Below are 13,018 nucleotides of genomic sequence, written 5' to 3'. Positions count from 1 at the left end.
ATGTGGGGGCTGCGTTGGTAAAAAAAAAAAAAAAAAAGAAGTCTTGGGGAGTTGGCTGAGACGGCTGCCTGGTTTATTTTTTATTTTTTGTTTGTTTGGTGAAATAACGCTGAAATGAAATAGAAGCATGAAAATGACACACTGTCAAAATCACAAAAGGGTTTCTGAAGAAGCAAAAGTGAAAAATATGACGTGGCCAAATATGTTGCCTAACTTCATTCTGCACAACTAGCTCTGTTGTGTTTAAAGGACCAGAAACAGGAGAACAACTCACCTTACAAGGCAGCTGCAGCTGGATGAGGGTTCTGTGTGAGACACCATCCTTCAAGTGAGGTTTAGTCACCCTGTTCAGTCTGTAATAAGACACAAAGAGACGTTCAAAGTAAAAGAAAAGGACAATCTTTGAATCTCAGTACATTTCTTCCATATTTAGTTTTTTTTGTGTGTGTGTCTGTGTGTCCAATAAAATAAAAAATCCAGGATGATTGTTTGTCGCCCTCTATGTGTGACAACAGGAACTGCAACTACGGTCATGAAACCTACTTCCTCATAGTTTTTAAGTTTCTGGTGCTGTGACAAAAATTCAGTTAGACATGACATGCAAGTGGAATTTCCAAAGGAGGGGATTTTGTTTTCTTCTCTCCTCTTTACCTATATTGCGGTTGAGAAGTTGTGAGCTTCAGACTCTTTTTTCTTTCTTTTTCTAAAAGAGTTTGGTACTGTCACTTTATATTCGAGCCTTTGTCAAAGCATCAGAGCAGTGTTCTCTTCTCCAAAGGAGGAGGAGTTTGGCAGGCTGGGGATTTTATCTGTGCATTTTTGTTTGTGTGTTTGTTTGCAGTTTGTACAACTTTCCACTGTGTTTAAGAATGGGAAACATTTTTTTCACATCGCAGCTTTGATCTACGGCCTCCTACGATTATTCCCCACAGGCTCTGGCAGCGTTCATATGAGAGCACACAATAAGTGGCAGTGTTGTTTCGAATTCAGTCACATGCGGCAAAAAGGCTTCCTGTAAGAGCAGTTAGCCCAAACTGATGAACATGACAAAATATCTCCTGATCATCCGTAAACCTCATTGTCTTTGAACCTGGTTTTGATCTCATATTGTTTAAAGGATATTAAATCAGCTGAAGCCCTGGCTCTGAATGTCTGTCCTGTCCTGTGATAGAGTGCTTTAAAAGGGATTATCATTCAGTGTTTTACATCTGGAATCAGTTGCCTCTTAGGTTTACAGGACACACTTTTTGCTTGTTTACGCACTGACATTGCTGTCTCTCGGGGAGAATACACAACAGACACCAGGGAGGTCCATTATCCAGCAAAAAATTGATAAAATTCCTGTCTACATGTAATGACACCCCATGTGGCCTGTAATTTCAAAAGGCGTTCAACAGGCGTTCAAAATTCTGCTTTTGCCTCTGCTGCCCATTGGCACAGCAGAAGGAGCAGGAGGATCACAAAGGGGAGGGCCAAACGGGCCCCCTCTCCCTCCTGCACCAGAAGATGTGTGCTCCTCTGAGTGGGAACTGTTTGCGAACGAGCTCCGAGTCCTGAGCCAGAGCGGTCGGCTCTAATTATCAGGTGCTTTGAGCAGCCTCTGTCCTGAGTGGACACCAAGAGGCCTCTCCATCTGAAGCGCAGCCAGAGAAGAAGAACTCTTGTGGTTCCATCAAGCGTGGAGGCCAGAGAGGGAGAGCCAAACATGGACACGTGCACCTGCGCCTTGGAGCTACTGGGGATGCTGGTCTTTATTGGGGCTTGGCTGTGCGCCTTGGCCACCACTATCTTACCACAGTGGCTGACCATGTCCACTACGCTGCTGGCGATGGAAAGCTACGAGCTGGGCCTGTGGGAGACCTGTGTGGTCCAAGATATTGGAGGCATGGAGTGCAGAGCTTATGACAGCCTGCTGGGCCTATCCAGTGACCTCAAGCTGGCCCGCGTCCTAATGTGTACTTCCCTTGCTGTGGGCATCCTGGGAATTCTAGTGGCTATACCTGGACTTCACCTGGTCCACAGCTGTAAAGAACATGGCAGCAAACGAATTAAGAAAACTTTAATCATCATAGGAGGGGTGCTGGGGATGATTTCTGGAGTGCTGTGTCTGATCCCTGTGTCCTATATGGCTCATTTAGCAGTGATACAGTTCCATGATGATAACATACCTGATGTGGTACCTCGGTGGGAGTTTGGAGACGCCTTGTTCTGTGGCTGGGCGGCGGGATTCCTCAACATAGGGGCTGGGCTGCTCATGGTCACCTCTTGTTTGTGCTCACAGGTGGAGCCTCAGCCTGTGCTGCAGCGGAGATACCAGGTGATGAGTAGAGATGTTAACCTCAAGAAGTGCTCAGAGTACGTTTAAAGGGGGAAATGACCTATATAGAGACTGACAGCACAACACAATCACTTGTAGAACTGCACTTTGAACTGCTTTGTCACGATGATGTAAACAACATGTTTTATTTATATATATCAAATGCAAAATAATGTGTAATGGTTGCTATATCAAAAAATGGTTTTAATCACCCTGTTTCAGCTTTTTAAATGACTCACCAGCACAATCAAACATTACCTTTCACGATGACCTGCTGTGATCAGTACATATACGTTTTTTTTTTAAAGATTCTTTTTTTATAAATTGCACTTCAGGATCTTTCACTTATCAACATAAAATAATTACTTTATTAAGCTATACTTTATTTTGAAACGCTGTGATCTGTAATTTATTCATAATTCTAAAGCGTAGAAATGACATTTTGAAGCACAAATTGTTCTTTGTCTTGTTAGGTTTGCTTCTGAGCTGTATCCTGCAGCACATTCAGATGATTCACACAAGGTGTCTGTTGTTTCATTAAAATGGTCATTTTTGCTTGTGCTTCGTTGTCTAATGAGATGCGCTGCATATGTATCTGTATGAAACGGTGGCGTTATGTCAGAGGCAGAAACACGGCTGCTCTTATTCTCATTTAGCATCAAATAATTGGAGGTGGGGGGAGGAGGGGTTAAAAACAACCATCTTGGTTTGTTAGGTGTATCTGCGCTGGTGGAAACACAGCTCAAGACTAATTCCATCAGATTTCCTGGTCACTCGCTGAGCTAAGCTGTGTTTAATGAATGCTTTAATGGACAGTGTGTACTGAGAAGAATGTGGAACAAGTTGACATGATTACACAGATTTGCCAAGGTCAGAGTGTGTCACCGCTCTCTGCACTCCCAAACTGTCCCGGTCATTTCCACACACACTGGTACAGAGACATAAATGTATTATTGCATGGGAGGAGGATGATTTATGAACCTTTACGTCCAATTGATGGAACTCTCTGAGGAGTCTGCTCACAAACAGTGAAGTTAATGAGAGATAATGATGTTGTCACGGTAGCATGTTCCCCAAGGGGCCCGAGACATGTCAGACTTAACTTCTAAGTAGCTAACAGTGGGTCTGTCAGAGCCAGAAGAGCACAAAGCAGATTGAGAGGCACCCTTCTAATATCTGCTGCCACGCAGGCTGCAGGACACTGAAAATAGCCGAAAAGATACCCATGTTGATTTATCAGAAGATCCCAGCTGTTAAGAGGCTGGGCAGTGCCCCAGCAAGAAGGAAATGACATGTCTTCTTCATGAGGAAATTTGTTTTAACTGCATCTAATTGCAAACAAATAAACATGTTCCTGGAGGTTGATAAGCAAGCTGCTTGCACATACCGCTGACATTTTGCCCAAATGGCTTATGATCTATGGCAATGGTAGTGTAACATAACAATTAAGATGGTGATAAAGATCATCCGAGCCCAAGTTAAACTTTGACAAGAAACGATAGATAACACATTAGTTGTACACTATTCAGTACAGCCATATGTGTGCGTCTTGGTCTTTAAGATCTTTCACAGTAAAGAGAACATTCCCAAGCCATAAGATTGTCCATCGAACAAGCTCATCTCTCATGTGCTATTAGATCCTCTGTCACATGTACTGATTTAATTAGTAAATAGTCAACGCAGATGCAAAAGACTTTTCCTCACATTTTGCAACTGGAATGTTTGCTGCACGGTAGGTTACACACAAGAGAGTTTCATCTGTGATCTACGGATAGTGCTGAAAGAGGCATTCACAATCTTTGTTGAACTATCAGTACAACAATGTGAGTCTGCTCGACTGCTGCTTAAAGAGTTATTCTCAACGTCCCAAAGAAATAAAATTCACGGTTTAAACATTTGTAGATGGTCGTAATGAGATGCTAACAATGCCAATAAACTGGCACTAATCTCTGAATGACACAATATAACATTCAAGGCATAATTGCTCATTTGACACGTGCTTTACCACCAGTGATTTGTTTGATCCGAAATAAGTGTTGTCATTTAAACTTAACTGTCATGTGGTTGCCTTTGGGAAAAATTATAAATACTTTGATTTCAGACATTTGCAACAATCACTTTTCTTTCCAAGAAACCTCTTATCTTTTCTCCACTATACATTATATCCATCAGAGTGGATGATTTAACATGAGAGATTAGATAAACTGTGGGTATTATGCAAGACTTATCTGTGAGAGTGGTGGGAAGGTGGTGAAAACAGAGATATATGACATTAATTTAATATAATTCTCAAATCTCTTGTCAAAAGGAATGTTTTAAAATAACATTTAGTAATATTAACATCCTGATATGTCTGTGATAAAGCCCTTCAGCTCATTTCTGTTGGGGTCACAGCAGTTCTGCCATTCATCCACTTCTGAGACTTGTGTTTTAGAAAGTGAGCTGTGCTCTGAAGTGAAGAGGGCCTTTTGTTTTCACCAACTATCCGCCTCCAGAGAGGTGCAGCAAGCCACTGGACCAGTGTGTGTGCATGCCTTCCCTGGCAACAATCACCACTGTGAGCCGACCCCCTCTCCATGCTCACATGCCTGCTCTCGTCATCTTCCTACACAGGTCACATGAGCCGTGCCCCAGTCAACCTGACTTACTAATAACCCTCCTCACATGGGGCCTGTCAGAAGCCCACACCTTGCCATGTCCTGTCACCTCCCCAGGCCTGTGTGCAGCGATAACACTGATCAGTCTGTACTGGTCCAGGAATGCTCAGCTGCTTTACTGCTGACGGCACTCCTTGATAACATTAAAGAAATAAAGTTTGTTACCATATCTGTTGATAAGAATCTGTCCATGAACTTCAATCCAGCATGTTAAGGGAGCCACAAGAACTCAAAACAGAATGATAATACGCTTGTTGACATGTCATGTGTAGATTTTGCAACCCCCCTTCTGTAAATACTGGAAACTCATGGGAAATGTAAATTAAAGCAGAATGCAATGATTTGCAAATTTCACCAAACAATATTTTATTCACAATAACAGATAGAAAAACTAATCAAATGTTTGAAATCAGACATTTCCTTATTTCATGGAAATACTGACCCATCGTTAAATCTGATGGCAGCAATATGTCTGACAGAAATGGGATGGGGCAACAACAGGCTGTAAAAGTAAGTGGCATTAAAGAGAAGCAGTAAAATAACTGGGCAGTCTTTCAGAGGAAAACATGGGCAGAGGTTCAACAACCTGCAAAATAATTTATAAAAAAGTTCTGAGAAAATTGCCAGTGTTCTTCAACGTAAAATTGTAAAGACTCGAAATATTCCTTCATCCAAAGTACATGATATGATAATAAAGGTTAAGGCTCTATCAGACAAAGACAGTCACATACGAACATGATCCTGCTGTCTCAAAGCTCATTTAAAATGGACTGAAGCAACATGGAGAACATTTTGGAATTGCAGTGTCCATTTGATGATATCTTATACAGGGAAAGCGTTTTCATCTTTCTACACCACAACACATCTGTTGCAACAGAATGGCTTCATAGTTGAGTCCAGATGCCTGAAGGCCAGACCTTACAACACTTGAAAAAAAATTTGATGAATGATGAAACACAGAAAATGATAAAAAAAAAAGATGTGCAGCTAGAATCCTGTATCAGAGAATAATGGGACAACCTTCTCTTTTTATTCTCAAAGGTCCAACAACTGGTCTCCTCAGATCCCAGATGTTTACAGACTGTTGTTAAAAGAAGAGGGGATGCCACGCAGCAGTGAACATGCGGCCCTGTCCCAGCTTTTTTGAGACGTTTGCTATGTTAGCACTCCTTTAGAAATAACAGAGGAACTGTATAGTTGAGACAAGACGGTGAACACAGTTGAGCTTTTAAACGCTAACTTGAGCTAACTACTGTCCGCCCTGAGTTAATTATAAAGACCAAAACATATGATCAGATAGACATAAATATGACTTCACAAGAATGCTCAACATGAGTAAGAGAGAAAATAAGCAGCAATTTGCCAACATGTTACCTGTATTGACTTAAAGGAGATAAAGTGTTTACAGCTTGTTTCTGCTGCTCCGAAGTGACCAAAAACATCTGTTTGAAGCAAAATGATAATATATATACACATTTTTATTGCTACTGGTCTACATATCTATCATAAGTTGAAATGTATTCATTTGTGCTCTTCTTGCACCTCCAGGGTTGTTTTCTACGATTGTGTAATTAATCTTACACTCAATCTGTGCTCCAGGTTAAACCACTTCTATTTTTCAGATTCTGATTCTGTAACGATGAAATGTTTTCGTTTTGATGATGCTTTCTTTTTTCATGATGCAACTTTGATTAACATATAGCCAACAGTCTTTATCCTAAAATCTCTCCCTCTCTTCAGGCATTTGACCCAGTCTATTAAATGGACGATAAAGCTGGAAAAAAAGAAATAAAGAAAGGAAGATATCAAAACTTCATGAGATTTCTCCACTGCTGAATGCAGGATTATCCATGCCCTGGTTATCTCCTTTAGACAAATCAGAGTTCTGTGTTGTTGCTGTCCAGGGACCGTGGAGTGGGTCCTTTGTTTGCTCAGGGGCCCTCTGTGCAAACCAGTAGTACAGGCAGAGAACGCCACTTATAAGCATCAGGATGGAGGCAAAGATGCCCACTCCGATTGCAGAGCCAACTTTCTGCCTGATAGGAGCAGCAGGGAGTTGGTACTCAGGAGGAAAGTTTATGGTGTTGTTGTTCAGCACAGAGCTCATGTTCCACATCAGAGGCACCAAGGAGAGCGTCGCAGTGAGCACATACAGCGCTCCCCCCAGCCCAAAGAATGTCCTGATGTTGCCACGATTTTCCAGTGAGAAGTAAGCCAACCTGATGGCCACTCCAGCTGTGATGTTTCCCGCCAAGCCAGAGATCACAGCGAGCATCATTAGCACCTGAGAAACGGGGATCTCAGGTGGAACAAAGGTGTCTGAGATACTGATGCTCTGACAGCTCTCTGCACTGGGAAAGGCATGGCTGTGGAAACACGCCCTCCAGATACCCACCCAGGCTGTGCCTGAGGTGACAACGGACACATTGTCCACGTACCATAGCCGCCACTCATCGATGCCGACTGCAGCCATGGTGAGGATCCATGCCAGTATCCCGGTCATCAGGCCCAGGAACTGCCAGTGAGCCGTGTGAACCAGATAAATCATTGCTGTTCTGGTTGACTGCAAAGATTCAAAGAGACAGAGTGCTGTAGTGTGCCATCACTCCTGCTGAAAAGACAAATGTGCAAGAGTGTGTGAAAATGACCTAAATGTAGATCCTCCAATTGATCTGATCTGCATGTGCTCATGAACATTTTTGCTATCATTTTTAAATATAAATAGGATGTTTAATTTGGAGAAAAAGTGTGTGGTTTTGTTGCCTTGACAACCTTTAAAGAGATAATTTCACCAAAATGAACAGTAACTGGTGAATGGAAGGCCATCACTATGATAATAATAATAAAAAAAGGTTCTTCCAGTCTTCATGGGCCCTCTGCATGTCCTTTAAGCAAACAGCTGAAAACAGGCTGGCTCAGAGACACAGATGGATATTCCTGCCGATGTCTTTGAAGATTACTTTATACTTGGTTTAACAAATCATGAAATTTTAGGGATTTTGGAGGAATAACATTAGATCAAGCCTTTGACCCTAAAGAGAAAAAGCTAAAAAAAACAACATCTTAAGATGAGACACTATAAGACTTATAAGCTCTTATACTGGTGACTTCAGATCGCAGTAACGACTGAAACATGTCACACAAAAATAAAAAAGCCCCCCCCCCCCGAGATGCGTCTTATTTCTGACCTGGGCCTCTTTAAATCTAGGCTAAAAACATATTTATTTCAGATGGCTTTTAATACCCAGTAGTATGGTGACTCTTTTATATTATCTTATTCAATTTTGCTGTATTTTATTTTATTGCGTTTACTGTTATTTTATTGTTTTGTACTTATTCTTTTCTTTATTTATTATCTGATGTAAAGCACTTTGGTACACCGAAATGGATTGTTGTAAAGGGCTGTATAAATAAATTACATTTACATTTACACAAAAACATGGAAGCAGTTAACATGACCAGAGCCTCCATTACTTTGGATTAACCACAAACCTTGAATATGTATTTATTTGGCAATGAAAACAAGAATATTCAAGTAATGCTGAGAGATCTGGACGGTTCATCACTGTGATAATCTGTGTCCTTACAGTCTTGTTAAGCCTGCACTATACTAGACTTTAAATATATGAAATGCTGATCATTTGTGTCATATGTTAAATCAAAACAGACAGGCGTGCTTGAGGTAGTTTTGCAACTACGACGTAACATCAGTTCCAAGAAATTTGACCTAACATCTCATTACTTTAGTATACTTTTACGCCTACGATATAAGGCACGTGGTGTTTACACTGTAAACGTTGCTTTTGTGTAAACTCTAAACTACCAAAGATACGAGGTGATGTGCAAATCAAACTGTGGTTTAGATTTCCTTCCAAAAACAAAATGCACAGTAACACTCGTCATGAGTGTCATCATCTATAAGGAAATGAAGAATCAGCACAGTGTTTGCTACCATCCAGCCGTCTCCACTCATCTGTCACAGCGCACGATGATAAATGTCCAGATTATTGACAATGGACTGACATAAAATGGCAGCCAAAGCATGCGTTTTAGGTCCCTTATTTGTCCCGTAATCTGAAATTCTGAGAGTTCGGTCTCAAAATTCATGTGAGGAAATCAGAGATAAAACAATATCTTCAAATTCAACTACCTCAATACTTTGCAAGTCTGGACTCAAATTTAAAAAAAGATTTGCTTTAATACAACTGTGCAGTCCGCTCAAGTGTTAAAGCTGCGCCGCAGTTAATGATTGTTCACTGAAATCTCTGGAGGTTACATGGTCAGAAAAAAAGATAAGTCTGTTATATTTTGCTCCTTTACTCACCTTCACGCGTCCCAACTTCAGACGTGTTCCTTACGAGTCTCAAACCGAGCACCTGTCCGCATTTGGTTTCAGCTGCGGGTCACATAACACACCTGGAACAACTGGATTTTAACGGGAAACCAATGCCAAGTCAAAGTCTTTACCGTCTATGTTATCAGTAGAGTGAAGGGTGTGTTGAAGTTAATGACTGACAGTGAAACACTGAGAAGAAACTCTATGGTGGGATTTCAGCAGACTCTTTATTTGATAGGAAGGAGCACAGCTGGCAAAGTGTTAAAGAGTCAGGATGTAGCAGTGCATGAGGTGTAGGACAAACTCAAACGTGCCAAACAAACATTCTCCACTAGGCCTTACTTCTGGGAGCCTGATTTCATCTATAAAGTCTGAAATTCTAGTATCTGATCAGTCTAACTGTTTTGTAATCATTTCGTTCCAAACTTGGCAGAAAAATGAGGAACCTGAACATGTGTTTTCTTTGCATCTGAATTAAACTCGAAGTGACAACCGTGGTAACAAAGCATTCCGTTAAACAAAGTAAAGTAATTAAGGTAAAATACACAAACACTTGGTCAACTTGTAAGTGGTAATATCATAATCTAGACAAGACTCTCTGAATGTGAATAAAAAAAACAACAACCTGCAGAACAAGAGCGGAAGGTGTTGATAGCAGTTTGGGTGATTCTCCACGCACTTCAAACGGTGATTTTAGAGGGGCTTCAAGTCTGAATAAGAAGTGCTTCGTCTGTTTAGTGAAGCTGAATGAGTGCTCTTCAAGTATTTGCACACCTTCTCTCAACAGGAACGCTCGCCTGGCTGGTGCACCCGCAGCCTGTCGCTGCGTCTCGTCTTTAAGGCAGAGGAAATGTTTCTTCAGTGAGGAAAGTGAGGTCGCAAACATTGTAGTGGGAAAAGGCCATTAGTTTCTGCGTTAATGGACGCTGAATTTGAGTTGAGTGTACTGAAATATTTGGATTTTTTACAGATGGTTACAGAACGAAATTGTTTAAACGCAAAAACATGATAAATACTCGTGGATGTACGCATCAGGTGGCGTGGCTACTCCGATCTGCTGACAACAACAAATACTGCCCCCTTCTGCACAGATTCAAAAGGCTACAATAAATTACTAAAAAAAAAGTAAACATACAACAAAGCAAAAACAGCATTTAATACACAAGATATAGTGGTTGGTCGATGCTAAGAAAAGCAACATCTTTCAAAAAGGAGTTACTTATAGATACTGGGAGTCCATGTGATACTATTATTGTCATCCAGTCCAAAGGCCTGATGCTCACAGTGTCAAAAAAAAAGAAAAAAAAGCACCAGTCCTTCTTCAGACAGGCTTTCTGTCTGCCGTTTCGATCTTTGTCCCCCTCTGCTGGCCACAGAGCGCAAGTGCAACTCGTGGTCACATTTTCTCACTCAGTTTGGGCCATTTCAGACCATGCAGCATTCTCACAAGGCCAGTCTCTGCTCTATGGGCAGGCTGTCCATCAGGCATTTAAGCTGTTCGTCTCCAAGTTTGATTTTGTCCTCGAGCTTGCGCTGCTCAATGATGAGCGCAGACTTCATCTTCACAAAGTGCTCGTAGTCTGTAAGGCTGTCCTCCGGCAGGTAGTTGGACAGGATGTCATACACAACGCCTTCTCTGCGGTCCAGGTTCTCCTTCAGCTCCTTTGCATCCTCATGCTGTCGGATCAACAGCTTTCTCTTCTCAGTCAAAGTACGCTGGGGAATAAAAAAAGAAATACAGAATAACATATTAGAAGTATATTTTCAAAGGAAACACTGAGAACTTTTTTTTTTTCTTTTAAAGATGCACTGGGTTGTCAGTGGATTGCTCACCCTCTCCTCAGGAGTAGCATCCTCCTCCAGACTGTTGAGGGCGTTCTCTACTCTGGCCAGACGGCCCGAGAGGGACAGCAGCAGGCTCACCACCTTGTCCAAATCCCCGACGAACATCCTGAACTTGTCCAGCTCGTTAGGTTTGCAGACCTGTTGGACTCGGGCCTCCACCTCGTCTCCCAGAGAGTTGTTGTCCAGGATGTCCTCCTGAAGGCTCTCCCTGGCTTCTCGCAACACCTGGAGCTTCTTGCTGAGGCTGTCGATCAGCTCTTGCTGCATGAAAAGCAGAACAAAACTGAGCTGAAAACTGAGTCCAAATGAGATTAACAGGGATGAGTAATAAGTCTTTGGTACCTTCTTGTTGGCCAAATCAATGTCCAATTCATCCTCAGAGTCTTCCTCCTCGTTGTACTCCTGCATGTCCTTCATCTTGATGAGGAGCTCGGCTTTGGGAGCAGATGTGCTGTAATATGTAGAGCTGGTTACCATGGTGACGGCCGCTGCCATGCTGTCCTCCTTTTCCCTGAAATGCAAATAATCAGAATCTTTGTCAAATTACCAAACAAAACTAAACTGTAACCGAGCCAAACAGTCTTCTGTTAATCTGGTTTGTAAGTATAGCCTCCATACGCTGACATAGCTTTTTTTTTGGGGGGGGGGGGATCATAAATTGTGGAAACAGGTTCAGTAAAACTGTAGAAGAAGTCATTTTCCTTTGATTCAGACCTAGTCCATGTTTAGATCAGTGACCTGAACCACTGATCAAATGAAAATGAGCCTTTTTGACTCGTATGGAAGCTGTGTGAGGCTCACCTCTCCTCGACGGGCCGTGAGTTTGTTTGTTTGGTCTGCACCTTCCTGCGCTGATGAGCTCCCTCCAACAGCTGCTCCCCCTGAGGGAAAATACCCTCCATCAAATCCATCGTGGTCTTCATTTTGCTCTGATCCAGAATATCAGCCAGTGATTTGTCCTTTCCCATGATGTCTCTGGCCAGCTCCTCTCTCTTGTGCTCCTCCTCCTCGGTCAGCCCTGCGGTTTCACCCGCCCAGTTGCTGCTGGGCTCATCTGTGGGCTGCGGCGGCTGCTGGCTGTTACAGCCGGAGTGACCTCCTACGGTGATCTGAGTGTCCGTGGTGTTGTCAGGCTCCCTGTGCCGGGTAAATGCACAGAAGACCGAGTCCTGCCCTGCGGCTCCCAGACTGCCGAGCCTGGTCACACCGTGCCCCTCAGCTTCAACAGGAGCGAGGTCACTTTGCTGCAAAAAGGGAGAGTTCTCCTTCTCTACGTTTCCTCCCGAGTGGACAATCTTAATGGGCACCTTTCTCACTGCAGAATTCTGGTTTTCTAGAACATGCTCCATCCTGAAAGATCAAGAAACAGAGAGAGAGAATCTTAGTGAACATAGACGTTTTCTCTGGAAGAAGAAAATCTCTTGTTGCAGTCATTCCAGCCATGCCCTGATTTCAAGTTTCACTGCATGATGGCAACTGAGATTTTTTTCCATGCCCAGTGTGCTGGAACATCCAAGACATCTGGACTCCTCCCACCCCTTTGGTTTCAAATAGCTGTAATATTCCTTCTGCACAGTCTAAAGTTCGCAACAGATGATACCAATTTGTTTGGAATTAAGAAAATGAACAAACAGACTCATGTTTGGGGCTTTAGTAGTACATTTCACATTTTCAGCATTTCGAGGAATTATCCCTAAACTGCGAGTGGCTTCAATAGAAATGCAGAGAATCCCTCTAATTTACCGCGGCTTGATAGCACTCACATGTTGATTCTACACAGGCAGCAGCTCTCAATAAGCTCCTTTGTACATGTAGCAAGAAGACACAGGAGCTATGCAATCCGTGCTGTTACTAGTTGGAGCA

General features: G+C 42.4%; 3 protein-coding genes across 3 annotated transcripts in view; 1 reads left to right on the top strand and 2 right to left on the bottom strand.

Annotated features, from left to right (window-relative positions):
* Window positions 1–1,493: 1,493 nt before the first annotated feature.
* On the top strand, window positions 1,494–2,881 carry LOC140311364 (putative claudin-24). The gene has a single exon (XM_072388742.1). The coding sequence runs from the start codon at window positions 1,706–1,708 to the stop codon at window positions 2,363–2,365; it is 660 nt and encodes a 219-aa protein (XP_072244843.1). The 5' UTR covers window positions 1,494–1,705; the 3' UTR covers window positions 2,366–2,881.
* A 3,906-nt stretch (window positions 2,882–6,787) lies between these two features.
* On the bottom strand, window positions 6,788–7,581 carry cldn34a (claudin 34a). The gene has a single exon (XM_072390285.1). The coding sequence runs from the start codon at window positions 7,520–7,522 to the stop codon at window positions 6,788–6,790; it is 735 nt and encodes a 244-aa protein (XP_072246386.1). The 5' UTR covers window positions 7,523–7,581.
* Window positions 7,582–9,518: 1,937 nt separating this feature from the next.
* Window positions 9,519–13,018, bottom strand: part of shroom2a (shroom family member 2a) — a 31,391-nt gene continuing 27,891 nt past the window's right edge. Inside the window, exons 8-11 of the mRNA XM_072390041.1 lie at window positions 11,957–12,505; window positions 11,498–11,666; window positions 11,144–11,416; window positions 9,519–11,026 (exon numbers count right to left, since the gene is read on the bottom strand). Of these exons, the coding sequence (XP_072246142.1) occupies window positions 10,754–11,026; window positions 11,144–11,416; window positions 11,498–11,666; window positions 11,957–12,505 (1,264 nt within the window). The 3' untranslated portion in view covers window positions 9,519–10,753. The remainder of the gene's footprint in view (window positions 11,027–11,143; window positions 11,417–11,497; window positions 11,667–11,956; window positions 12,506–13,018) is intronic.

Source organism: Leuresthes tenuis, unplaced genomic scaffold, assembly GCF_036924035.1.
Source record: "Leuresthes tenuis unplaced genomic scaffold, fLeuTen1.0.hap1 SCAF_7, whole genome shotgun sequence".
NCBI classification, from domain to species: Eukaryota; Metazoa; Chordata; class Actinopteri; order Atheriniformes; family Atherinopsidae; genus Leuresthes; species Leuresthes tenuis.
The sequence above is the reverse complement of the archived record's forward strand: the minus strand, read 5'-3'. Positions and strand labels throughout refer to the sequence as shown.

Excerpts from the sequence above, each read along its gene's own strand:
- LOC140311364 (XM_072388742.1), top strand. The coding sequence starts at position 1,706 with ATGGACACGTGCACCTGCGCCTTGGAGCTACTGGGGATGCTGGTCTTT.
- cldn34a (XM_072390285.1), bottom strand. The coding sequence starts at position 7,522 with ATGATTTATCTGGTTCACACGGCTCACTGGCAGTTCCTGGGCCTGATG.